This window comes from Microcaecilia unicolor, chromosome 9 (assembly GCF_901765095.1).
Source record: "Microcaecilia unicolor chromosome 9, aMicUni1.1, whole genome shotgun sequence".
NCBI classification, from domain to species: Eukaryota; Metazoa; Chordata; class Amphibia; order Gymnophiona; family Siphonopidae; genus Microcaecilia; species Microcaecilia unicolor.
This window is the reverse complement of record NC_044039.1, coordinates 133,518,028-133,543,721: the sequence shown is the minus strand read 5'-3', so window position 1 is coordinate 133,543,721 and position 25,694 is coordinate 133,518,028. Positions and strand designations below refer to the sequence as shown.

General features: G+C 40.3%; 1 protein-coding gene across 3 annotated transcripts in view; it reads left to right on the top strand.

Moving 5' to 3' along the window:
- The window catches only part of SUSD6 (sushi domain containing 6), a 167,337-nt gene that overhangs the window by 9,726 nt on the left and 131,917 nt on the right, over window positions 1-25,694 (top strand). For 2 of the 3 annotated variants that reach the window (XM_030214382.1, XM_030214383.1), the window contains exon 2: window positions 21,986-22,078. The exons of the other annotated variant lie outside the window; for it this stretch is intronic. In XM_030214382.1, coding sequence (XP_030070242.1) covers window positions 22,028-22,078 — 51 coding nt within the window. In that variant the 5' untranslated portion in view covers window positions 21,986-22,027. The remainder of the gene's footprint in view (window positions 1-21,985; window positions 22,079-25,694) is intronic. 3 annotated transcript variants of the gene reach the window in all.

Sequence of the window (25,694 nt, the reverse complement as noted above, 5' to 3'; positions counted from 1 at the left end):
CATTGCTAATTTTAAATAGCTATTTATTGCCTTTTTTTGTGGATTTCAAAATAATTGGATATGGCAGGTTTGGGCGCCCTTCCATCCCTTATGTTGGCAGAAAATAACAGCCTCCCAACATTTCCTTCTATTCTTTGGTAGTATTTCCACACTCTTCTTTGCAGAACTTTTCCATCTTAGAAATATTCTTAGGTCACCATGCATTCACTTCATTGTGTAATGAGAAATCTGAGAACTTGTGGTGTAGAACTAACGAACGTACATAATTTATTTACTTTTTCAAAAAGTACAAAGACTAGGGGACACTCACGGAAATTATATGGTACTACTTTTAAAAAGAACAGATTTTTTTTAATTCAACAAATATTTAAGCTCCGGATCTCATTGCCAGAAGATGTGGTATCAGCGGTTAGTGTATCGGGGTTTAAAAAAGTTCATGGAGGAAAAGTCCATGGACTGCTGTTGAGCTATGGGGAAAGCCACTGCTTGTCCCTGGGATCAGTAGCATGAATCTTGCTACTATTTGGGATTCTGTCAGGTACTTGTGACCTGGTTGGCCACTGTTGGAAGCAGGATACTGGGTTAGATGGACCATTGGTCTGCCCCAGTATAGCTATTATGTGCTTAAACCTTTCATCTTTCTTTCCTGTAAGTACTTTGTGGTTGATTTTGAAGAATGTCTAATCATCTTGCTGAAATATCTAGCCTCTCTTCAGTTTCTTCGCTGACTGAGTTATTAGCTTCTAGTTTATGCTGAATGAATTCCTTCCACTTCCACCGTACTAATGCTACTGGATGTTAATCCCAAAGCGTAATTCATCCCCATTCTTAACAGTTGGCAAAGTGGTCCCTTCTTCAAATGATTCACTTTTTTTTCCACATGTGATTTGTATGTTGGTGGCCAAATAGTACAGGATTCATTTCATCGGTCCATAGTTCTCTGTTCTACTACTACTAATAGCATTTATATAGCGCTTCCAGACGCACGCAGCGCTGAACATTCTAAAATGTTTCAGGCTGATCAAGGTTTTCTTTTGCATTCTGATGAGATTAAAGGTTTCCTTCTTACCGTTCTTCACATGCAGATCATTGTTGTACACAGCCGCAGGGCCTTTTTTACTGAAGCTTGGTAAAAGGGCCCCTAAGAAATTTGACAGAACTGCCGGATTACCGCTGGGTAACCACTGCGTAAAAAACATTGAACCCTATTTTCCCCAGAATGGGAAATGGCATGCACTGGGGCTAGAACTACATCCAGCGCCAGCTCTAAATTGGCACAAGGTAAGCCCACGTTGGGCTTACCACTGCTCTGTAAAAGGGCTCCTTTCAGTTCTTGTCTTGACTTCAGCAGTTCTGTGTAACTTCTGTTTAAGTGTTTTTTGACCGTTCAGAAGTGTTCAGAGATTTATTTTTTTTAATCAACTATCTTTTCCTGCTTTTTATATGTGAATTATCTTAATTTTCAAGTGTTCAGACAGCTGCTTAGGGAAGCCCATGGTAGTAAACAGAACAGCAGTTACAACCTGAGAGGAGCTTTTACCTTGAAATTGTCATAGTCTAACTCATTACAGATTTGAATCAAGTTCTTAAGCCTTATGTTTTTAGTATTTATTTACTGCCTCTCTGGAGAAAGAGAGGCAGTTGAACAGTTCCAAATTTAAATTTTACTGCAGCAAGACAACTTTAATTAAATGTCTCATCTCATCAGATAACTGTTTGATAAAATTCTTTATATAATCAGTTTTCACCAACTGAAGTTGGTATTTCAGTGAGATGGTACAAAATTCTTTGTTCATATATTAAAAATTGCCCCCATAAACTGGTATAAAAATATTTCAACTACTAAATTATCTTCAGTGGAAGGAGGGGAGAAAGCAATGATGTATTGACTACTTTTACCTTAAATTTGACTGACTATATTTCTCAGGAAATGGTGGAAATATTTTTGGTATCATTTGCTGTAGTCAGAGATCAAGTTCTGTATTTATTTCTAAATAATGTCAGGCTATCTTAGTTGACAACCTCTTTGAACAGTGAGAATGCAGTCTATAAAATAAAGTACTTGGAGTACTGAAACATTGATGTGGAAGCTGTTTTTTTTCTTAATTTCTTTTTTTAATTGATAATTATAAAGTAATATAAGAATATACAATAGGTCATTTCACAAAACTCTCCCAAAACAAACTTGTATAAAGTCCACATCAGGAGGTAACAGCATGGTATATATACAAAGAGGAAAAATATATAAATTGGCTGGAGAGAAAGGCTAAAGGTTTATCAGAACCCTTTAATTTTTATCTCATCCTCAAGATTAACAAATGGGGCAACTTTAACCTGTTCAACTGGAACCTTACCCTACAAAAAGGATTCCAGTTGCAATGCATCAAGAAAATCATAATGACTTCTGATATGAAACTAAACGTTTGCACGGAAATGTAAGGAAAAATGTTGCCCCAATAACCAAAACTTTTGCTTTTAACTGTGAAAAAGCTTTTCTCTTTCTGTTGCCTTGGCAAAATCGGGAAACACAAGGATATTTTGCCTACAAGAAGAGTTGGTTTTTTTTTTTTAGAAAAATAAGCTTTTTAAAATTTCCATTTTAAAAGCTATCAATTGCAATGTTATAACCAAAGATGACGTTTTCCTGATAATATCCTGGGAAGACTCAAACTGTGAAACAGCTAGGCTATCAGATGAATTCAGAGGGTCTAGAGCCCCCTTCTTCCTTTTCCACCCTAGAACTTCTAGGAATATAATAGGCAATAATAATTACTGCATTATCTGATTCAAGGAACTGTAAAATATCTTTTAAGTACATTTTGTATAGTTCATGTGGTGAAAGGTAATGAGTAAAAAGAAAAATGTAATAGTCTTAAATTATGGGCTCTTGATATGTATTCATTTGCACATCGAAAAATTGGAGAATGCAAGTTATCCTTAACAGCTGTTTCAACCACTGATTGCTTGAACTAATTCATTTTGAGCTTCAAATTTATCTAGACACTCCACTGCACTCCAGTCTCTTATTTTACCATTTTTGCAGAAGCTTCTTCAGAGTATTTAGACAATTGAGAAAACTATTCCAGATTGGCCTGTAATTTTATTTTCTATATTGGTCACAACTTCCCAAAGATCATTTAAAGTTGTCAGTTTTAGACGCAGATGAAGAATAAGTACATGTATCAGTTGGTTTCAGTTTCACTATGATTGGGAACTGGAACAGTAATTGTCAGGTCAGATGCTTGAGAAATGCTAGTTGTACAATTATCGCAGAGAGCTTAAAAAAAAGCCACTTCACCGCTTCCTGCTCATTCTTGTCTGTATCTAGATAAAACAGTACTGCAGTATGGTTCATCACATGGGACAAGACCTAGGTCTAATGTTAAATTCAGGTCTCTTGATCTAAAGACAACTATATTAGTACCTGATCTTGCTTTTGTCTCAATTTTTATATTGTAAAGACAACAGAAATGTTGAAAACATTTAGGAAATGTCGTAAGCTGCAAGGAACATAGTCATATATTTACATAATTACTGTGATATTTTAAAGGAGTGTTGTGCCTACTGACTATAGAAAGTAAGGCTGTACTAAACATTTTTATTCAATTCGGCCCTGAATAACTTTATAAGTATTCAGTCAAATAGCAATTTAAATTTGGTTACAAATAGTCCAGGGATATGCTACATGTTGAGGGGTAAAGGGGGCACTTAGGGAAGATGAAGCCATAGAGGAGAGAGTAAATTAATTCTTTGCTTTGGTTTTCACTGATAGAGATTTTCAAAAGACATTTGACAAAGTACCTCATGAAAGGCTCCTGAGGAAATTAGAGTGTCATAGGATAGGAGGTAATGTTTTATTGTGGATTAAAAACTGGTGAAAAGGGTAGATAGACTAGTGAGGTAATTACACAAAGTTATTCAAAGTTGATAAATTGTGAGAGGATTGTGAAAATTTGAAGAGGAACTTACGAGACCGGGCATCCAAATGGCAGATGACATTTAATGTGAGCAAGTGCAAAGTGATGCATGTGGAGAAAGAGGAACCCAAACTGTAGCTACATGCAGTGGTGTGCTGGGAAATTCTTAACAGGCTTTCTCCAGGCCTTACAAGACCGGGCATCCAAGCAGCGAGGGGCAGCGGCAGTCCATTCATTTGGCTGGCAGGGATTGGTATCCCTGCCAGCAAAGGTAAAGGAATTCTGAGAGACGCTAAGGGTGGCCTATCAAAGCTACAGATTTACCACTGCTATTCTGGCGATTGAAGACCAATGAGTGAGGTTTTTTTTTTGGGGGGGGGGGGGGCATCCTTACACATATTGCAAAAGCAAACAACTTCTACAGAGTAAACCCAAAACTTAATTAGTTTCTCATTTTCCGTCTTCCAAAATTCCAGACAACACATATACAGATCTGCAGGACCCAAAGCAGTCCAAAACTGGTAAAGTCAGAAATACAGTTTGTACCTAATTATTCAACCACCCTTAGCATTCATCTTTGGGTTTCAAAAGCAAAATCATGTGCATGTAAGGACTGGGTAAACAAATTTTGTAGATTTGTGCATCAGTAGAGAGAGATTTATTTGAACAAGGGTTTGTTTTAAATTTTATCTGATCACCATTTTGGATTTCAGGTGAGATTTGTCAGCTTTTTCTCTCTGATGAAATATTGCCGGTTTTAGTAATAAAAAGACGTGTGTGTATAACCACAGTGCTAATCAAAGCATGGAAAACAAGCAACAAAGACTAAAAATAGCTTGTCTGCAATTCAGATTCTAAACTGGTTTTCCTAACAGACTTAGGGGAAGTTGTGTCAAACATTTCACTGTAACGTATAATGGCAGTTAGAGTTGCATGGAAAGTTGTTTATCAGAACAGCATTCTGTTCATTGGTACACAGGATTGATGCTATAGCTTTCCCCAATATTTGAGAAGGAATGATAATGAAGATGCTGGGGGCCATAGTGGATGTAAATTGAATACATAAGACTACTTAGACTTACAAAGTTCCATAGTAACCTATTGAACTTTGTATGTGCTTTTGAAAATGAGCCCCTATGTAACTTTTATAAATCAGTGCTTTGAAAATACCCTTCATAGTCTTGGATGCATCTTACATCTGTCATTTGCCTTCCTGTGGAAACATCAGGTATCCAGATATTTCATTGTAATGAGTTCCTGTTGTACACCACTCTGGGTAGACGCCTGGGCCAGGAGGGTGGTCTTAAAAAAAAACAACTTTATAATTGATCAATTCTTGTTCAGAAACCATGTTGACAGGACTATGAATGTTAATATGGGGCAAACTGCTAGAATTCAATTTGTTTATTTCCACTCTCTTGGTTAATACAGGGAAGATCAGGACCATTATTTTCAAAGTTGTCCCATGGCTCAATGCCATAGATTTAGAATATAGAACACATTTACTCTTGGGAACATAGGCGCAAACTGCTAGTGATTACAGTTAACAAGGTCTCTTAACTACACAAAACTCGTAAGGGTTTCTTTAATGAGCTCATGTCAGTTTTTGAAAACGGAATCCTTTCTATTTAAGAAGCCAGAGTTATAGTTAGGGCTTGCATTAGATGTTTAAGTGTAAATATAGATGTTTGTTTTCCAGCTAATTAGGTCATGACTGAGTGTACAGAAATCACTGTTCTGTTAGTGTTTTCAAGCACAAGTATTGTTGCTGTAAATTTTTTATCACTTAAGAGTCGGGTAGAAAATGCAAAAAAAAAAAAAAAAAAATTCCTGAGTGAAGGATACAAGTTATTGGGAAAGGGATTTATTTTCAGTATTTATCAATAAAAAACACCTATTTTAATTTTTTGCATTGGTGCATTTATCAGTTAAAACAGAAGCCCTAGTCACATCAGCGATGGCTTCTGATCTGTAACTCGAGGAGTGAGAAAAATTGACCACAGTCCAGGTATATTAAGTGTGGCCCCATTTTAACACTTAAATGCATATGACTCCAAACAAAAGCCAAAACCAGTCGAAGACTATTTGCTCTGTCCCTGTTCCCCAGTAGATCTCTACAACCATTCTGCTCATACAAAGCAGGGAAGTAGTATCACTTAGCACATGGCTGTTAGTCAGTGATGGACTTAGGGCTCCATACAGATTTTCAATCTGACACTGCAGGACAGAGTCTGGATCTCTGGTACTTGCCAGTTCCAGACTGAAGTGAAAGTCTGAAGGGAGATTGAGTGGTGGTCTGTATAGAGAGGAGAGCAGTCTTGTTCCCTAATGACTTTGTGTAAAGTGGTGTGGTAGCTGTGTTAGTCCACTTTTAAATGTAATAAATAGAAATAAAACTTGGAAAAGAAAATAAGATACCTTTTTTAATTGGGCTAACTTAATACATTTTTTGATTAGCTTTCAGAGTTAACCCTTCAGGTCAGAAATCATTTGAACTTACGATCCACAATTTGTAGAAATCACCTTCCCTATTCCTGCCTGGATATTTGTGGCTAGATACCCACTTCTGTTTTGCAACTATTGCTGCTGGAGCTTTTAACTCCTTGCACCGCATGACTTGGTCTGTGTCTGAGCTGCACAGTGCAGGAACCCGCCTGCTGAATTGCGTAAGATTTGACCACCCCGGATCAATGCGAGATTTCTTGCACCATGCAGTTCAGACTCGCAAAGATCTGTGTTGTGCAGAGTGTGAGAACTGGTGGCAATGCAGCTGCGAAATAGTTTTTAAATTCAAAAGGCCACCGAAATCCCAGGCACCAGAAGAAAATTTCTAGTCACCATGGCAACCTGGCACCTGGGATTTGTCAAGCTCTGGTATATAGGGGGTTGAGGTAAATGCATAAGTAATGGCTCCTGATGAATCATCTTGCTTTGCTGACTGTAGTCTCAATATTGCAGCTTGCTTGGTGTGTGTAGTCTGCACAGGGATGGACAGACAATAGACATAAGAATTAAGAAAAAGTTGATGAATTATCAACAAATCTCTTTAAATCTTCAAGCCTGAGCCTGCTGAGAGAACACTTTGTTAGGGTATACCCCTAAGTAACGAACTAGTGAAGAAAAAAATCTTGAGGTTGAATTTGTGTCTTCTTAATGTGAGTATGAGCTATGTTTTGCTCAGAGCAAAACAGCAACTAAACATTCTGAGGCAAATTGTCCCAAAGAGTATAGAAAAGACAACACAACTCCAAATATGTGCACAACTAAAAACAGTGGTTCCACAAACCATTAATCAAAACTAAAATCTTAGCATCCCATCCCTTGTGACAGAAGACCTTACTAGACTGACCATCAGATTTCAAAAGCTAATTTTAAAAAGTAAGTCTTTAGAGATGTGTGAAAGGCAGGATAAGATCTTTCAAGGCGTAACTGCTTTTGTAGTGAGTTCCAGAGGGCAGGAGCGAGGAAGAAAAACGAAGAGCGCATGGATTCCTAATGTGCTTTTGAAGGAGGTGGTAAGTCAAAGAATGGAGGATGCAAGCAGGTGTGTAAGGGATAACTAGAGAAACTAGATAAGAGGGAGTGGTGGAATAGAAGACCTTATTTGTTAATGTAAGAATTTTGAATTTAATTTGAAATTCAATAGGAAGCCAGTGAACTCTTTGCAGTAGAGGTGACAACATGATTGTAGTTATTCATGTATCAGCTAAATCAGTGTTTCCCAAGTCCGGTCCTGGAGTACCCCTAGTCATTCGGGTTGTCGGGATATCCACAATGAATACGCATGAAAGAAGTTTGCATATGTGAGACAGTGCATGCAAATCAAGTTCATACATATTCATTGTGGATATTGTGAAAACCTGACTGGCAAGAGGTACTGCAGGACCGGACTTGGGAAACACTGATTTAGCTGATACATGAATAACTACAATCATGTCACCTCTGAGCTAAATGATATTCTATATTACACATGTAATTTAGCTGACACTTGTATAACCTTGTTTTGGGGGGACTCTGAACTATGATTTTTAACTGCATTAGAGATTGATATGGATATATGTCATGCAAGATACTGTTATATGTCTGTCAGATTGTGCTGGTGAGTAAAGCATAAATCAGATCTTTAGCATTGTAGTTTGAAAGCGAGACTTCCAGGCCAGATTAAAGTATGTTGTGGGATGAACATAGAGCAGAACTACAGGGTTAAGTGACAGCATTAATGCTAAAGGTAGAAGAAAAATATGTAATCGCTAGATCATTTGAGGATTTGCACCCGGATTAACGAGTATTTACTATGAAATAATGAATGCATAAATAATGCCTAAATATGTTGGTTAGGGGTCACAGACTGAGAACATGGGAGCAAGGTGGGAAAACGTTTAGTTCAAAATGGCTAGAAGATAATCCTAATAATCTGTTAGGTAAGTGAGATCAGTGTATATTCTGAGGCACATTATCTATCGTCTCTTTATATAAAATTAGATCCAAGAGGAACCATTTGGAGAAGAATGCTTTCCTGAAACAGATTCTGTGTAAAAAGCAGTGGAAATGGAGAAGGGTCTCTGGCAAGCCCTTTCACATTGACAGTAGAGGCAATGAAGGCTTCTATCATTTCTGTTGGTGCTGGCAAATCACCATGGCAGGACGATCTGCCACAAGAATTAGACAAATGTCAGATTACATGAGTGTCAGATTACTGGATGTATATAATTTTTCCAAAGGAGAAAATCCTGGCTTTATGGGAATCACATGGAGTGCTGAAGATGAGGACAGCTTGGATTTTGCATTGTATCTTCTTAGTTCATAGATAACTCTGGATGCAAAGATTTTAGCAAGGGTTCTAGGGACACAGTGGTGTAAACTTCACTCAGAAACCCCTGCAATGCAGGGAGGCCTAGGGAAGGAAGGAGTCCACTTTATTTCAGCTCCTATATTTTCTCAGGTGGATTCTTCCTGCTTTGGGTTGTTGATTTGGAGTGATAGGAGTGTGTCTTCTGTTTGTGTGGCTTGTTTTTATCTTTCCTATCTGCATATTGTAGTTCTTTGATAGTTTGTTTCATGTTGTTTTAATATTGTACACCGCAGTGATCTTCTTGTTGTAAAAAAACCAAGTGGTGTATAGTAAGTTTAACTAACTTTGGGAACTTTTTTGATATTTTGCTTATGACTTCTGCCATTGAGTACTTCTAGTGATTCACAGTATTCTACATTTGGATCAAAATGGATGCATTTTGTAGAAGAGCGCTAATCTATTAGATTGCTGTGGAATTTTCTAGTAGTGATGAGGTAATTGTATCCTTTTAGTACTCTTTCAAATTATCTTCTCATGCAGGCAGTTTGCTGAAGCATGGCCGTGTTATTTTTAGAAACTGTATGTTCTCTTTATGTTAAAGAAATTTATATGTACTGATGCAATAAAATGCACAAGTCATTTTATAGGAATTTAGGCATCTTCTACCCATTTGTTGTTCTTATCTGCTTTATAGTATTTTCAACACGATTCTTTTCATGTTGGTTGCAACACTTTTTTTTCTTTATTTTTCTTATCCTTTACTATTGTACGTTTTTAATGATTGGAATACCAGAAGAGTTCTAAATTGATGCATGTGTGGAGGTTTTCTTTTTTGTTTGTTTTGCAGTCTTATATTGGTTGAGGAAGTTCAGTGGTAAATGTTTTGATACTTTGCTAAAGTCTTGGAGTTAGGATGAGCTGGGTTACATAAGTTTCATAATTACTAAGCTTTTCAGTTGATGTAATTTCTTGGCTGGTGGGGGGAGGATGGCATGCAACTGGAGGGGAAAGGGAAAGGAATTGGTCTTGATATACCGCCTTTCTATGGTTACAGTCAAAACAGTTATAGGTACTTATTTTGTACCTGGGACAGTGAAAGGTTAAGTAACTTGCCCAGAGTTACAAGGAGCTGCAGTGGGAATCAAATCCAGTTCCTCTGGTTCTGAGGCTGCTTCTCCACAAGCATTGGCTCATATGAAGGAGTTGCTCTAAAAAAAAAAAATTAGTTAAGCCTTAATCTTCTGCTACAAAAAAACGTGTTTCTTTATCATCTCTGCCATACCAGTCCAAATGCAGATGGAGAACTTCTTCTGCAGTGACCTCACCAGTATGTGGGCTGGTGCCTTCTGGAATTTTTCCACCATTTCTCTACTTCCGGGTTGAGCCAAAATTTTAACAAATATATAAAACTGAATCTGTGCTTCCCAAACGTTTATCCAGTGTGACCCCATTTAATACTTAAACATTCACTTGACTCCAGAGAATGATGAAAATAAAATAGTAGGCATCCACTTCTTTCTCTTCTCCCCCCCCCCCAAGTTATGACTGTGAGCACTGGGGTCTGCGTGTCAATCTGTGCTCATAGGCCCCATACCCTGCGTGGGTTTTCAGTCTAACAGGACACCCACACAGGAGAAGGGGGCAAGGTCTATGAATGTTCATTAACTTAAAGGCTACTGGGCATAGATCAGAATAGAAGTGCAGAGGAAGGGAGAGTAGCTCTGTATGTGGCCCCATTTTGGGTCCTGACCCACAGTTTGGAAACTAGCAGTTCATAAGTGCCAGAATGTTTTGAGCATCCCAGTATTGAGGAAACTTCTTTACTGTGTTCAGGGAAGGATAAACTGGGTTTGTGTTTAAATCCATTCCCCATCTCCCATTGTTGTGAAAAGTAGGCTCTTATGCCTTGATCTACGCAGGCCGTGTCCTAAAAAAGGGAGGTAGGTATAGATCTAGAGAAATTCATGCAAACAGCATGAGGCTTTTGACACACTAAAATATTCTGTTGCAATTTACATTATCTATTTGATTGTTATGCTTTGCAGTATTTGATTAAAATAAAGAAGCAAACATACATGCATGGAAACTTCGCAGAGCTCAATAAGCAGTGCGACTCGTGCAGCCTTTTTAAGGTTTTTATGTACGGAATAAAATGAAACAAAGTTCTATCTAATGGAGTTTGATTTTTTGCTTCAATGAAAACAATTTAAATTTAAGTGACACAAGTGTACTGGTGTGTTAATCCATCCAGCAAGAAATCCTCCAGGATGGTTGGCACTAAAGTTTGTACTGGTGCTTGGTAAAGAAAAAATACAAGATTTATAGTATGTTTTTAATCTTTCTAATTTTGATCCCTTCAATCATATAACAGAGCTGAGCAAATCTAACTATAGAAATCAGCAAATGTAGTGGGACCCACCAGAAGGGGTGAAAGGTACGTCAGGACGGGAGGCATTATGACAGCCGTTAAAGTACCTCCTCCTCAAGGGCCTCCTCCCCACAGTCAAGGGTTAGATGTCTCAGGAGACTGAAGAGGAGCTTTCAGAGGAGTACAGGAACAAAAGTAGTAGACTTCCACAAGTTGTCCTCTAAACCACAGGCCCATCCAAAAGCAGAAATATCCTAGACCACATACCCATGGTCTGGTTTTTCAGGCATGGTACATGACATCAGAGCTTGAAGAGGTTATAAGAAAAAAAAATTCCAATCAGGTCTGAATCTTGGATGTGAAAAACAAGGCCATGTCCAGTGCGTTTGACAGGGTAAACCATAAAATACTACTAAGACTCCTAGACTACTTTGGGATTAGCGGAAATATACTTAAATGGATCAAGGGCTTCCTAACAACCAGAACATATCAAGTGAAATTGAGTTCAAACATATCATCACCGTGGAACGCAGACCGTGGAGTACCTCAAGAATCACCACTATCACCGACCCTTTTCAACCTAATGATGACCCCACTAGCCAAGTCCTTAGCCAGCCATGGCCTCAACCCTTTCATCTATGCAGACAATGTCAAAATATACATCCCTTACAAACATGACCTAGCAGAAATCACCAACAAAATCAAGCTCAGCATGAAACTTATGAACTCATGGGCAAATGCTTTCCAATTAAAACGCAATACAGGACGTGACGCGATGCACGCGAGCGGTCACTAAAAGATTAGCTCCGTGCCCTCTCTCGCATTCTAAGCTAAAACCCTCGAACTAAAAAACGGAAACCGGCTAAAATTTAAAATAAAGAACCCGTGAGGCTTACCCATCCACCTATCTTTTTGGATCGGAGGTCCGAAGTAGCAATGGCCGCTAAATCGCTTCGTAAAGGAAAAGCGGGAGAAGACAAGATGGCGGCACCGGCGAGCCCATCGAATTTGTCAGTTAGCTCAGCATGGACCGCCGAAATAGTGGGAGAAGTAACAGCAGCCCTGGAAGTTATTCTAGACAAAAAATTACAGGGACTGGACTCCAAACTAGTAGGTTTACAGAGCGATATGGCGCAACTCGCCCAGGATATGGCGGGCTTTCAACAACGAACGGGGGCCCTGGAAGACCAAGTTACAACTATGGAACAGAGGTATGGTAAACTCTTAAAAACAGTGGAAACACAAGCCGAAAAGATAGAAGACCTAGAGAATAGGTCTAGACGTAATAACTTGCGTTTTGTTGGGCTACCTGAGGATATAGGGGAAAAAGAACTTCGCCCTTTCCTAGAGAAATGGTTAATGAGAGAACTAAAGCTGCAATCAGAAATGGGGCCCCTAATCATTGAGAGAGCCCATCGAATAGGCCCTATGCGACAAAGCGTGGGGAGGCCCAGAATAGTGATATGCCGAATACTTAACTTTAACCATAAAACTGCAATAATGCAGGCCATACGTGGTGGAACACCTCTGACTTATAACAATCAAAAAATCCTGTGTTTTCAAGATTATTCGAGCGCAGTGGCCGCGCAGCGGAAGGCTTTTTCACCGACGTGCTCACAACTAGTGCAACACAAGGTCAAATTCGCGCTGTTGTACCCAGCAAAATTAAAGATCTTTTACCAATCATCTGTTAAAATTTGTGAGACGGTCCTGGAAGCACAGCAATACATTAGACAAATACTGAGTGAAGGAGATGAATGACGGATCAGGCTGAGACTGGGAAGGACATGGAATAAAACAGTTGAATGTTGGAATTAAATCATGGACAATGCTGAAAAAGTTGATTTAAGGAAGTTAAATCTTTTGGATAAAATGACCTCAGTGATATAAAGCGACAGCCGGAGTTGGTATGATTACAGATAAATTCGGGGGTCACAGTAAACATAAGAACTGAATGATTATCGGCTCAGCTCCAGACCCTGACGGAGGCTCAGGGTTGAGTAGCAATGACATACATGGAAGCATCAACTGGAATACAATGGATTACAAACTCGGAAATGAAGCGGCAGAAACACTGCGAGTAGAAACTTTCAGAAGTTGAATAACAAAACCAAGTGCCCAGGAAGACATGATTCGGGGTGGAATAATGGGGACTACAATTTAAGAAAATAATCAGGACGTGGTTTGAGCAGCCAACACGGAATACAAGTGGCCCATGACGGGCTATAATAAGAATAAAAGGTGGAGGCCGCAACCTGAACAACCCTATTATATTTTTGGATTACAATTGCTGATGGGATGAGGCAACATGATCGCCCGTATACAGGAGTGTGGATTACAACTGCTGAATGAATAAGCAACAACCAAGGCGAGCAACCACAGTCAATAATACTATCGCTAACCAACAAGAGTGGAACTTTTGAAATAACATGGAAGATACACTGGAAGAGTTTCGGCTGGTCTTCCGGAGAAGCTGGAATTGAACATTTACAAAGACAATGCTTAGTAGATAAAACCATGTCATCTTGTTAAGATGGAAAGGAGGGAGACGGGGATGATGCTATACATGCAAGTTGTGAAAACACTAGATTAAGGAAATCATAACGTTATTGGTTAATGTTGGAGTTAATATATATAATATACAATGGGCCCCAATTATAGGAGAGGGCATAACCACAAGATGGGAAAATGTTATATTGAAACAGTTATTTAGAATTACAGATCACTGAATATGATAAGAGATGCCCTTGAATATGAGAAGAGAGAGGGAGGAACGGGGAATTCATATAAGGGCTCACATATAGAAGAGGGAAGTAATCTTGCAATAAAAGCTTAATTATAAGGAATGTAGAGAGAGGCGTAAACGTGATTAGTCCCATACTAGGGACGGAACGTAGAGGGTTAATAGGGAACATGGGAGGGAGGGTAATAGAAGGGAGGGAGGGGATGTTAAGGGGAGGGAGGAGTTGGGGAAGGATAGGGCGTAGGGGAAAGCAAATAGACGTAAACAAGATAAGGAACAAGGAAGAGAGAAAAAATGATACTATGCAGCAAAAGAGAATGTGTGGGGACTACATGATAAGAGGGGGGAACCATAGGCTGGGGTGGTTGCTCCCGGATGATAAAGAGCTTCTGTGGGTGATCCGTAGCCACCACAACACATGAAAGATGGTTAAAATAGTGACCTGGAATGTGGGAGGCATCGGATCGCCAGTGAAGCGCTCTAAGATATTAAAATATCTACAGAGAATCAAAGCAGATGTCGCTCTTTTACAAGAGACACACCTAAAGGAGACAGAACAGGATAAACTTAAAAAATGGTGGGTGGGAGAATGCATTGGATCGCCTGCAAAGGGGAGAAAAGGCGGAGTGGTTGTCCTCATAAGAAAAGGGGTGGTGGACAAGATTTGCGATGTAATTAAAGATCCAGAGGGAAGGTACATTTTTTGTAAGGTACTGTTGGCAAAGAGGCAGATAATACTGGGCAGTATTTATGCACCAAACCAAATGGATAAAAAATTTTATCAACAACTGTTGGGGCATTTAATAGGAGAAGACTCTTCCAGATTAATTTTGGGAGGAGACTTTAATACAGTATGGGACCCGCAGATGGACAAATCTAGTGCCACACAGACACCATCTCACTGGATGTCAAAAGGTCTACCGAACTTGTGTTCACTTTTGGGCCTATTGGATATCTGGAGAGTGCTCCACCCACAAGATAGAGATTACACACATATGTCCAGAGCACACAACACACAATCAAGGATAGATTACCTGCTGGTGTCACGTACATTAATGGGAGAGATACAGGATACTCAAATAGGACCTTATGCAATATCGGATCATGCAGAAGTTTGGGCGAATTGGAAACCTGGGGAGGAGGGAGGTAAAGTTAGACAGTGGACATTCCCAAGTTACTTGACCCATAATGTGGGATTTAGGGAACATTTGATGAAAACTTGGAAAGAATATAAACTTTTTAATGAGAATACAGCCTCCGACCCAATAATATTCTGGGAAGCGGCGAAAGCGGTCCTAAGAGGAGAGATCATTAGTTATGTAAGCCAATTTAAAAAAGCTAGAGACAGAGAGATACTGAGGCTAGAAAAAGAAATTGTAACATTGAGGAAAAGATATGATGGGTCTTCCAGCGCTCAACTGAAGAAAGAATTGGTATCAGCTCAAGTGGCTCTAAATACTATTATACATGAGAGAGAGATGAAGTCACAAGCTTATTATAAATTTCAATTATATAAGTATGGCAGTAAGGGGGGAAAGATGTTGGCCAGACTTATTGCCCAGAAACAGACATCGAGAAGAGTTACAACTTTAAAGGACGAGAAAGGAAAAATGTGCTTTAAAGATGTGGAAATCCAAAATATTTTTAAAACTTTCTACCAGAACTTATATGCAGAAGAACATAACTCAGGTCTTCCGAGCAATTTATATTTAGAGGGGGTGGCCCATCCGGTTCTCTCTGAAAGGGAACAAAAAATATTAAATGAACCAATAAATATTGATGAAGTACATTGGGCAATAACTAATAGCTCTCCAGGGAAAGCGCCAGGACCGGATGGGCTAAGAGTAGAATTTTATCAACTATTAGGAGAAGAAATACAGCCTGCACTGGTAGAGACTTTCAATGGGTGGGTAGAGAGAGGATTTCTTCCTAGACAACTGAACATGGCTCAAATTATTTTGCTACCCAAACCCAAACGAGATCATACCTTGCCGGAGTCATATCGACCTATTTCTCTATTGAACTGTGAAATGAAGATATTTGCCAAGATATTGGCAGGACGCATGAGCCGCGTATTACCAAATTTAGTGCAAGAGGGACAAGTGGGATTTGTCAAAGGAAGATCAGTTGCTAAAAATTTGAGGAGAATTATCACAGCGCTGGAACATGTAAAGAGGGAGTTACAACCAACCTTGATGATCAGTTTTGATGCCGAGAAGGCATTTGATCGAGTTGACTGGAACTATATGTTCGACACGCTAAATGCCTATGGCTTTGCAGGGTGGTTTGTCACAGCAATTAGAACACTATACACATCCCCGCAAGCTAGAATAACGGTCAATGATAATTGCTCGGAGGCTTTTGAAATACAAAGAGGAACTAGGCAAGGGTGTCCCCTATCGCCACTTCTTTTTGCATTATACTTAGACCCCCTGATTAGAGATATTGTGGATATGACGGCCATAAGAGGAGTGGTGTTGGGGAAACAGGAATTCAAATTGGCTGCCTTTGCAGATGATTTATTAGTTATACTTACAAACCCAGAAGAGTCCTTACAAGCATTACTGGAAGTGTTTAAAGAATTTGGAACCTATTCTGGGTTCAAACTAAATCTGGAGAAATCAGAAGCATTGGTTAGTAATATACAGAATACAGCGACTTGGCAGGGAACGTTTCCATTGAGAAGAGCAACTAAATCGTTTCGATACTTGGGTATACAGTTGACGCCAGATGTGGTAGAATTATACTCACTTAACATTAAGATGCTGTTGACTCAGACTAGACACCAACTCGCAAGTTGGAGTCAGTTGCAGTTGTCGCTGATGGGTAGAATATGCCTAATTCGTATGGTGATCCTACCTAGATGGTTGTATGTTATGCAGACCATACCAATATGTATAATGGGTAAAGATCTGAAAACATTCACTAAGATGGTAATGCAATTTTGCTGGGCCAATAAGAAAGCTAAGATGAAACAACAGTTCATGATGGGTAACTGGCAACAGGGAGGGCTGGGATTACCAGACTTGAAGTTATACAATATGGCTTGTTTAATGCGACATGTGAGGGACTGGATATTTGGAACGACATGGTACACACCATTAGCGTTAGAACAGGAATACTTTGGTCAGTGGCGATTGGAATCCCTGATACAATTAGAAACGCCGCAGATCCCGGAGATACACAGGAATAACCTACTACTAAAACCGCTTAGGAGAGCGTGGCAATTCTTGGGGAACAGATTGAAGATGGGGAGAGGAGTAACAGAATTATTAACAATTAGAGGAAACCCAACCTTTACAGCAGGTATAGAAAACCCAGTTTTTCAGCGATGGGCAGAGAGAGGTTTGGAATGTCTGGAAGACGTAATAGATGAAAGTGGGAAAATTAAATCTTTAGATCAACTGTTGGGTGCAGATACAATTCAATGGGGTGACACATTTGCGCACTGCCAACTGAAGCATTTTATTCAGTCACTAGATCAAGGCCGATTGGAACAGAAACAGGGATTGAAGCTAAAAAAAATTTTCCTAGAGATTTCTGAAGAAGCACCATCAATTCCAGGGATACATAAGGCACTGTGGACACATGAGAAACCCAAAAACTTTCAAAAGTTAAGAGAGCGCTGGGAGAAAGACTTAGGAGTTACACTAGTGGGATGGGATGTAGAAAGGCAACTGAAGGGGATACCGAAATTGGTCAGTGGAGCCCAGTATAGGGAATGTGCATTCCGTTTTATACACCGAGCATATATGACACCTGCACAACTAGCAAAATTCGGGGGATTGCAGACGCCCTTGTGTGTGAGATGTGGGAGAACAGATAACACATACTACCATAGTTTTTGGAGCTGCTGGAAGGTTAGAAGATTTTGGGGAAAAATAACTCATTACATATCACAACTTTTAGGCCACAAGCTGGCAGGCACATCAGTGCAGATGCTGTTAAATTTACCGGGATCATTTAGAGGTCAAATACCGGAACATAATATATTTTTACGTAAAACAACACTGTTGGCAAAGAAATGTATCTTGCAAAACTGGACGAATGACATAGGACCAGATTATTGGCACTGGCGGAACCTCACCCACCAGTTAATGATGTGGGAAGCAAAAGAAGCCAACCGTTCATTGAAAAGAAAGAACACATTTATGAAAATTTGGGGTGCTTATATAGACTCTCTGTCTCATAAGGGAAGAAGTTTGGTCCTCAACACACTAAGATGTTAATAACACCTATGTATCATTTTCAAATGGGGGGCGGGGAGGGGGGGTTGAGGGAGGTGGGAGGTGGGAGGGGGAGGAAAAGAAAATCTTTGGAGACAATAGCCACAAGTTGTTGTAAAAACTTTATTTGTCAAAAGTGGTTTCAATGATTGTAAAAAAGTTTCTGTTGTGTCTTCAATAAAAACGTTGAAACATAAAACGCAATACAGATAAAACACACTGCCTCAACATCTCATCCCAATACAATATCTAGTCACCCAAAAATATAAACATCCCAGGCTGCACCCTCCCAATCTCAGCCTGAACCGCAACCTCTCATTGGAAAACCAAGTGAAACCATACTTCCTGAGGGAAACATTTTGCAACATGATACAATCAATGGTACTAAGCCACATAGATTACTGCAACGGAATTTATGCGGGATGCAAAGAACAAATCGTAAAGAAACTTCAGACTGCCCAAAACATGGCAGCCAGACTTGTTTTTGGAAAAACGCAATTCGAAAGCGCCAAACCCCTCCCAGAAAAGCTACACTGGCTCCCAATCAAAGAACATATTGCTTTCAAAATCTGCACTCTAGTTCATAAAATTATCTACAGCAATGCCCCAGGATGCATGACAGACCTCACAGATCTACCAACCAGGAACACTACAGGATCATCATGAACATACTTAAATTTCCACTACCCAAGCTGCAAAGGACTCAAATACAAATTAACCTATGCGTCCTGCTTTTCCTATATAAGCACACAACTATGGAATGCATTACCAACAGCCGTGAAAACAACGTATGACCACCTAAACTTCCGGAAATCACTCAAAACGAACCTGTTCAACAAGGCATACCCTACCGACCCAACATAAACGCCTAAACCCTGCAACACAATGAAACCAAGGTTCGGAATAAACACAAAATACCTCATCCTGTCTTTGAAACTATAGCTCGCAATGGACATAAAATAACTCTTCCTCTCTACGATTCTTCACATACGAACCTTATTCTACCTGTCACTACCTGTATTTGTTCATACCAGAATTGATGAATGCCTTTACGGTTATATGTAAGCCACATAGAGGCTGCAAATAGGTGGGAAAATGTGGGATACAAATGTAACAAATAAATACACTGAAGAAGCTTCCCTCCAACAGGAAACCCGCGACATCCTTGCTATACCAATACAGAGGATTCGTCCGAGCTAATGGCCTTTGCAATCTATCACAGTTCAAGGAAAAGGTGAGCCCTAGGACTGTAGCCAGGTACGACTACAGCAGGCGAGTCACTCGGGCTAGACACAGTACTAGGCATGGCATGGGACAAGGCAGAAGCTAGAATTGGACAAGACAAGGCTGGAGAAGACAGGCAGGACAAGGACTGAAACTAGAGACAAGGGTTGGCAGGAACCCCGAGACAAGGCAGGACTGGAGCTTGGTAAGGCAGAAACACACACGAGGAAGCCAGAAGACCTCTTGTGAAGGCACTGGAAGAGGGCAGGCACCACCCTTTAATACCCCCAAGGCCGGAAGTGGAGCTCTGCCGATATCCCGGAACTCAGCATGCTACCCCTTTAAGGGCAGCTCTTTGGCGCATGCCCTAGAGACCAGGCACGCAGGAAACGCACAGCACCGGATGCTGGAGGATCTTGCTGATTGCCTAACAGGCCTGACCTCCCGCTGCAGACCCTGAACACCGTGGGACCCACCAGAAGGGGTGAAAGGTGCATTGAGGTGGGAGGCATGGTGGCAGCTGTGAGAATACCCTTGAACCTGAGCATTGTTTCTCTTTTTTGTTGCCATTTGCTCTCTATTGGATTTTAATTTTGGACTCTTTTTATTCCCACCAACTTTCGTTTCCAAGTCTGACATTTTTTCAGGATTCTCTCCTCGTCTTTTCCAGTCAATAGATAAAAGTAAAAAATTGAATTTTCTCCCTTCTTAATAGCAATCTTGTAGTGTAAAAACTATTTATTCTTGAGATGTCATCATGTAAATGCATGTTGGAAGCTTGTGTAAATGCTTTTTGGAAGATTTTAGTGATTTATTCTTGTAACTGATTCACAGTACACAGTTTGAATTCAGATCCAGATTCCAAGCAGAGTCAACCAAAACTATATCTGGGTTTTATTTTTCCTGTTGAACATTTCAGGCAGCTGAAATTTTCACTGCACTGGGACATAGCTCCAGGATATCATACCTCTATGCAAGGATATGCCCATAATGCTTGCCAGTCACATAATGTATTCAATAATAAATATATTGGTGACAGAAATGTTGTGGCTCGTGACAGAAATGGAACTAAGATGAGGGATGTCATTTTAGCCTTGAGGTGTGTGATTTTTCAGGGAAGGTGAGAGGTTCTTAGGAAGCTCTACTTCATGAATTGTGTTCCAATGTGATTTACAGAGCATTGAACTTGTCTCAAATTCATGAATTGTATGCCCAACAGAGACTCAGTGGGTAACTATGTTACGTTACTTCATAGATTCATATACAGTAGTTCACTTTACTTAGCTGAATATTGAACAATATCAGTTGAAGCTTGTATCCAGTTTAGATGACTAAGATGCTGGCAGGCCTCTTGCAGTAGGTGGCTGGATGTAGGTGTTTCTCATGCGCTAGAAATTGTATATTGGGTCAGTTTTGTCGTCTATTTAAAGCAGTGGTGTCCAAACTTTAGCCCGATGATTAGAAGCCCTGTCCTGTTCCAAGCAGCACGGAGCAATAACAACCCTATGATCAGAGCTAATAGCACACAAATTTAGGCATACTATTATAGGGCTACTTCTGTGGGAGGACGGTGCCTGCGCATGCGCCCAAGGCACAGTCCTCCAGCAGAAATTGAATGAGAGGTCTGGGCTCTCAAAAAAAAAAAAAAAGCCTGGACCTGTCAAATATCAATTCGGTCTGGAGGTCCGGTGGTCTAATGCTGCCCTGACCCTCCCCCCACCCTCAACAGAAAATAGGGCTGGAGGTCTGGTGGCCCAGTGCCCTCTCCCAACCTAGTGGTCTAGTGCCCTCCCCCCAACCTGGTGGTCTAGAGACCCAACCCCCCCACACCTTTAGACAACAGAGGAGGGAGTAGCACTCCCTCCTTCCAGCGCTGAGTCCTGCCCAGTGCATCCTGGGATGCGCTGTGCAAGGCTTCACTACCACCTTATATGGTAGTGAAGCTCTGCTCGGCATATCCCAGGTTGCACTGGGCAGGGCGCTGCCATTTTGGAGCTGGCGTTGGAAGGAGTAGAGAGTGATACGTCCTCTGTCGTCTAAAGGTACCGGGTGGGGATGCTTCAGGGCCTCTAGACCACCAGGTGAGGGCTAGAGGTCCACCAGACCGCCAATTCTCTTATGTTGTGGGTGGGGTGGGGCAGTGGCTCTTATGTTGTAGGGTGGGGATGGGGAGGCTCTCTAATGCTCTGTAAACTCTAATGCCAGCTCCAAGCTGACATAGGGTTTACAGCGGTAGTAGTGCGTTAGTTTGGTGCGCTGCCCTCTGAGCATTGGTGAGGAATTCTAATACCCATGTTTAACATGCATTTGCATGCTATTAGTGTTCAGAGCTGGTGAGTGTGTTGTTACGTGCAAACGCAGATGATAGTCTGTCGCTGCCTTTAGCGCCCACATTTGCCCTTTGATCATTTGACCTTGATACTTGAGGGCTGCAACCCAGTCAAGTTTTCAGGATTTTCCCAATGAATATGCATGAGATCTATTTGCATGCACTGCCTCCATTGGATGCAAATAGATCTTATAGTGTGTATTTGTTGTTTATAGCTTATAGTTTTAAACTATTTTAGGAAATTCTGAAAACCTGACTGGGGGAGGGCTGAGGTTGGACACACCTGATTTAAAGGCACAACACATTCAAATCAGAGATCTGCTGACAAAATATTTCCATAAGTTACACTGGCTAATATTTTCACTTTTTTAAAATTGGTCTTTCAGAAATCATTAATTGTGCCACTTACACATCAGCATCATGAAAACATGAAAAAAAAAACCTGTTGGATTGAGGACGTCTTTGAGACTCGTTTAGAGGTCAGTTGCTTTAATTGGTGAACCAATAGCTTTTACCTGTAATGTAGTGAACATCGTCAAACTAATGTTCCACCACCTGCTGAAGCCCTATTGCTTCAATTTATGTATTTTAGCACTGACATGTGCACTCTCATGTCCCTTAAACTTTCAAATTATTTTTAAATCGGTTTTATTAGTCCAACAATAAACAGTGGTACAATTACAAGAGGGTGTTACATGAGTTGACAAACGACATCACTTAGAACAATTTTGTTGCCCACTCCCTGCAAGCAGTACCAACCGCTGAGACCCCAAAGTATATACCTCAGAAAGGGTTTCTTGCACATCTTCTCAATCTACTACATTGATGAAAGATAATGATTAAGTTGATGGTATGCATAGAAACATGAGGCCAGGATCTGAAATTCCTGTTGTAAAGTTGCGAAAGACTTTACCTTTCCCTCTTCTGTTTATTGCTTAATTGCTTGAGCACGGTATACAATACAAGATCATTACAAGCCCAGCACTGACATATACTACGATTTTGCTCTGGGTGAAAAGCTGGGTTATCACAGAGTGACAGGTATGGTGTCACCGCAGCTGAAAACTGATGACTACGACAAACCCACCGCCAAACCAACAGTCTTAAGCATGGGATATCCCATGGGTAGCTTAGTTGATGTATGAAGAACATGGCAGAAGTTCGCCTCGGAAACAGAGCTGTTTCTGTGGAGGTAAGAGAAAAATGTTCTATTCCCTGAAACCAGTCAGTGTGTCACAAATGCCGCTGGACACTGTTAGATATTTAATATTAAGCAACCCCATACCCCATGGTCCTTAGGGATCTGGATCAAGTCCTGTGGCAGACGAGGTTTCTTCCCCAACCAGAGATAACATTGTAATAAGTCGTGCCAGCATCCGCTCCTCCATATGGTGGAGAAATCATGATAGCATTTGGCATGTCTAAAACCACCTGGGCACCAGAATCATATTAAACAAATGTATCCATCCCCACAATGAGAGAGAATAGGACTTTCACAGTTGCAACTTCATCCTAGTATCTTATATAAGAGTTTTCACATTTATTTGATACAACATATTCAAATTTTGTGGAAGTAAAATCTCTCAAGTACTGCACCTGGGAATCCTCCCACACGAAGGGAAAGGATCCCACCCATTCTTGATGCATCTGGATGGGTAAAGGCAATGCTTTTGATTTTAGAATAATAAAGCATAAATCCTGATGATCTACCAAAGTGCTCAACCTCAGTCAGCAGAGGTGGTAGGGATTGTTAGAATGACCATACATTTCATTTAGTGGAGATATCTGCAGTGTTCAACCAGTCCTGCGCATATGTCAGTGCCTTAATCTGATGACCTCTTAGAGAGATCCCTGATATCTGGGACGTTGTGTTTAGAGCCATTACTTAGGGTGATAAAGAAATGGCAAATAACGGGGGAAAGGTGACAACCTTGTTGAGTACCCTGTTCTGTGGGGAAGGGGCAGGTGTGACCTCCATTATTGAGAAGTTGCACCTGTGGTAAACGGTACAATGTTTGACTGACATGAAAGAACCACCCCTGAATTCCCACCTGCGCCAGCACCTGAAATAGCTATTGCAAGTTTACCTGATCAAACGCTTTTGCCACATCGAGGCTGGTCAACATAGCTAACACTAGAGACACCTATAGGGATATAATGGGTGTCACTTTGTTAGCACGCGCTAAAACGTTAGCGTGCCTACAATGTGGCTTAGTAAACAGGGCCCATAAAGTATTGAAAATATTGAACCAATGGTTATAACGAAATGAAGAAAGTTTTATAGAGAAGCAATCCCCAAGTTAACAGTGTGAGGGTCAAAAAGGGGAAAAAAATTAGTCCTTTAAACTAAAATCAGTGGAAGTGTTTGGGAATTGAATTTATTGGTTCAAAGTATAAATATATGGCAGCTAACAGATTTATATTTGAAGCTTTCAGGTTTTCAAAATAATGCTTTTAAGCACTATTTCTTGTACTGTGGGAAAACTGCCAGGTGTCAACTGTGTTCTTTTGTGCAATACAGGACCTAGCACACTTGATTCTTGAGTTCTTGGTAGTATAACTGAATGTATGTATAAGAAATTTCTCTCCAAGGAGAAGTGTATCTCTGTATTGCTTTTTGTGTGCGTTAGAGAGGTAGGTGAGAGAAGTTTTGCACCACAATGAGTAGGTTGTGTTTTGTTGTTTTTTGTATGCAGCTTTTGTACAAAATATTTCCCCTCTGTCCCTAGTTGAATATTTCAGTCACCTTTTCAAGCTGGATACTGGACCAGAAGCCTGGGAAAGATAATCAGGAAGTATTATTTACATTCTGTTGGTGTTCAGGGGGTGATCATATCTTAACTGTTTTATTTATTTACAAGCATTTGATATACTAGCTCAAGGAGACAGGAGTGGAAGTGAACCTATCTAGTCCACTGTAAGCAAGGAAGCCAATTTGGTTAATCTCTGTTTCTACTGCCCTGCACAGCCGTCATTGCCATTCACTCAAAACCAAGCAAACCTATGAGCTGTTTCATCCACGTCATTCTTTATTGTTGGTCCATCTGTAACAAGTCTAAAGCTGTTTCAGTTGGATAGGCAGTGCCTTAAAAGGTAGAGGAGAAAAGAAATAACAATTGAATATCACTAAAATAGCTTCAAAAATTATTGTAGCTGGTAGAAATAGCAATTATAAACTGTGTAATTTATGCTCATTTTTCTTCACTACTATTCTATACAGATTTCAATGAGGCTATCCTGTTTCCTGATAGGTTCGTCTTAACTGTTGTCATCTGCCTTGGGAAGCCTGGTGTTATAAAGATGATAGAATATATTGAAATTAAGTGGAAGTAGAATTAAACTCCACTTTCATTGTGGCACATGGAATCACATCCTCATCTGCTTTGTAGAAGTTTACCTTTTAGATACACAAATGGATTATTCTGTTTTGAACATGTTTCAGGAGCAAGTGATTTTATAAGTCAAAATTAAAAATAGATATTTTGTTTTATGCAGATCTCTTTTCTTTAAACAGAAATGGGCTATTAGTCCCTAATGCAGTCCATTGGTTTTCTTATATTTTGTTCTTGTGATTACTTACACCATGCCAGAACTGAAAACACTTGTCTTTATCTGGTCAATAATAAAAGGAACACTATCCACCCTAAAAAGTCATTTTGTGGCTGTGCATGAGGAATTGTGATATTACATAGTAGCATAGTAGATGACGGCAGAAAAAGACCTGCACGTTCCATCCAGTCTGCCCAACAAGATAAATTCATATGTGCTACTTTTTATTTGTACCTGTCCTCTTCAGGGCACAGACCATATAAGTCTGGCCAGCACTATCCCCGCCTCCCAACCACCAGCTCTGGCACAGACCGTATAAGTCTGCCCAGCACTATCCCCGCCTCCCAACTACTAGTCCAACCTCTCACCAGCTCTGGCACAGACCGTATAAGTCTGCCCAGCACTATCTCCGCCTCCCAACCACTAGCCCCGCCTCCCACCACTGGCTCTTCCACCTAAACTTGGCTAAGCTCCCAAGGATACATTCCTTCTGAACAGGATTCCTTTATGTTTATCCCACGCATGTTTGAATTCTGTTACTGTTTT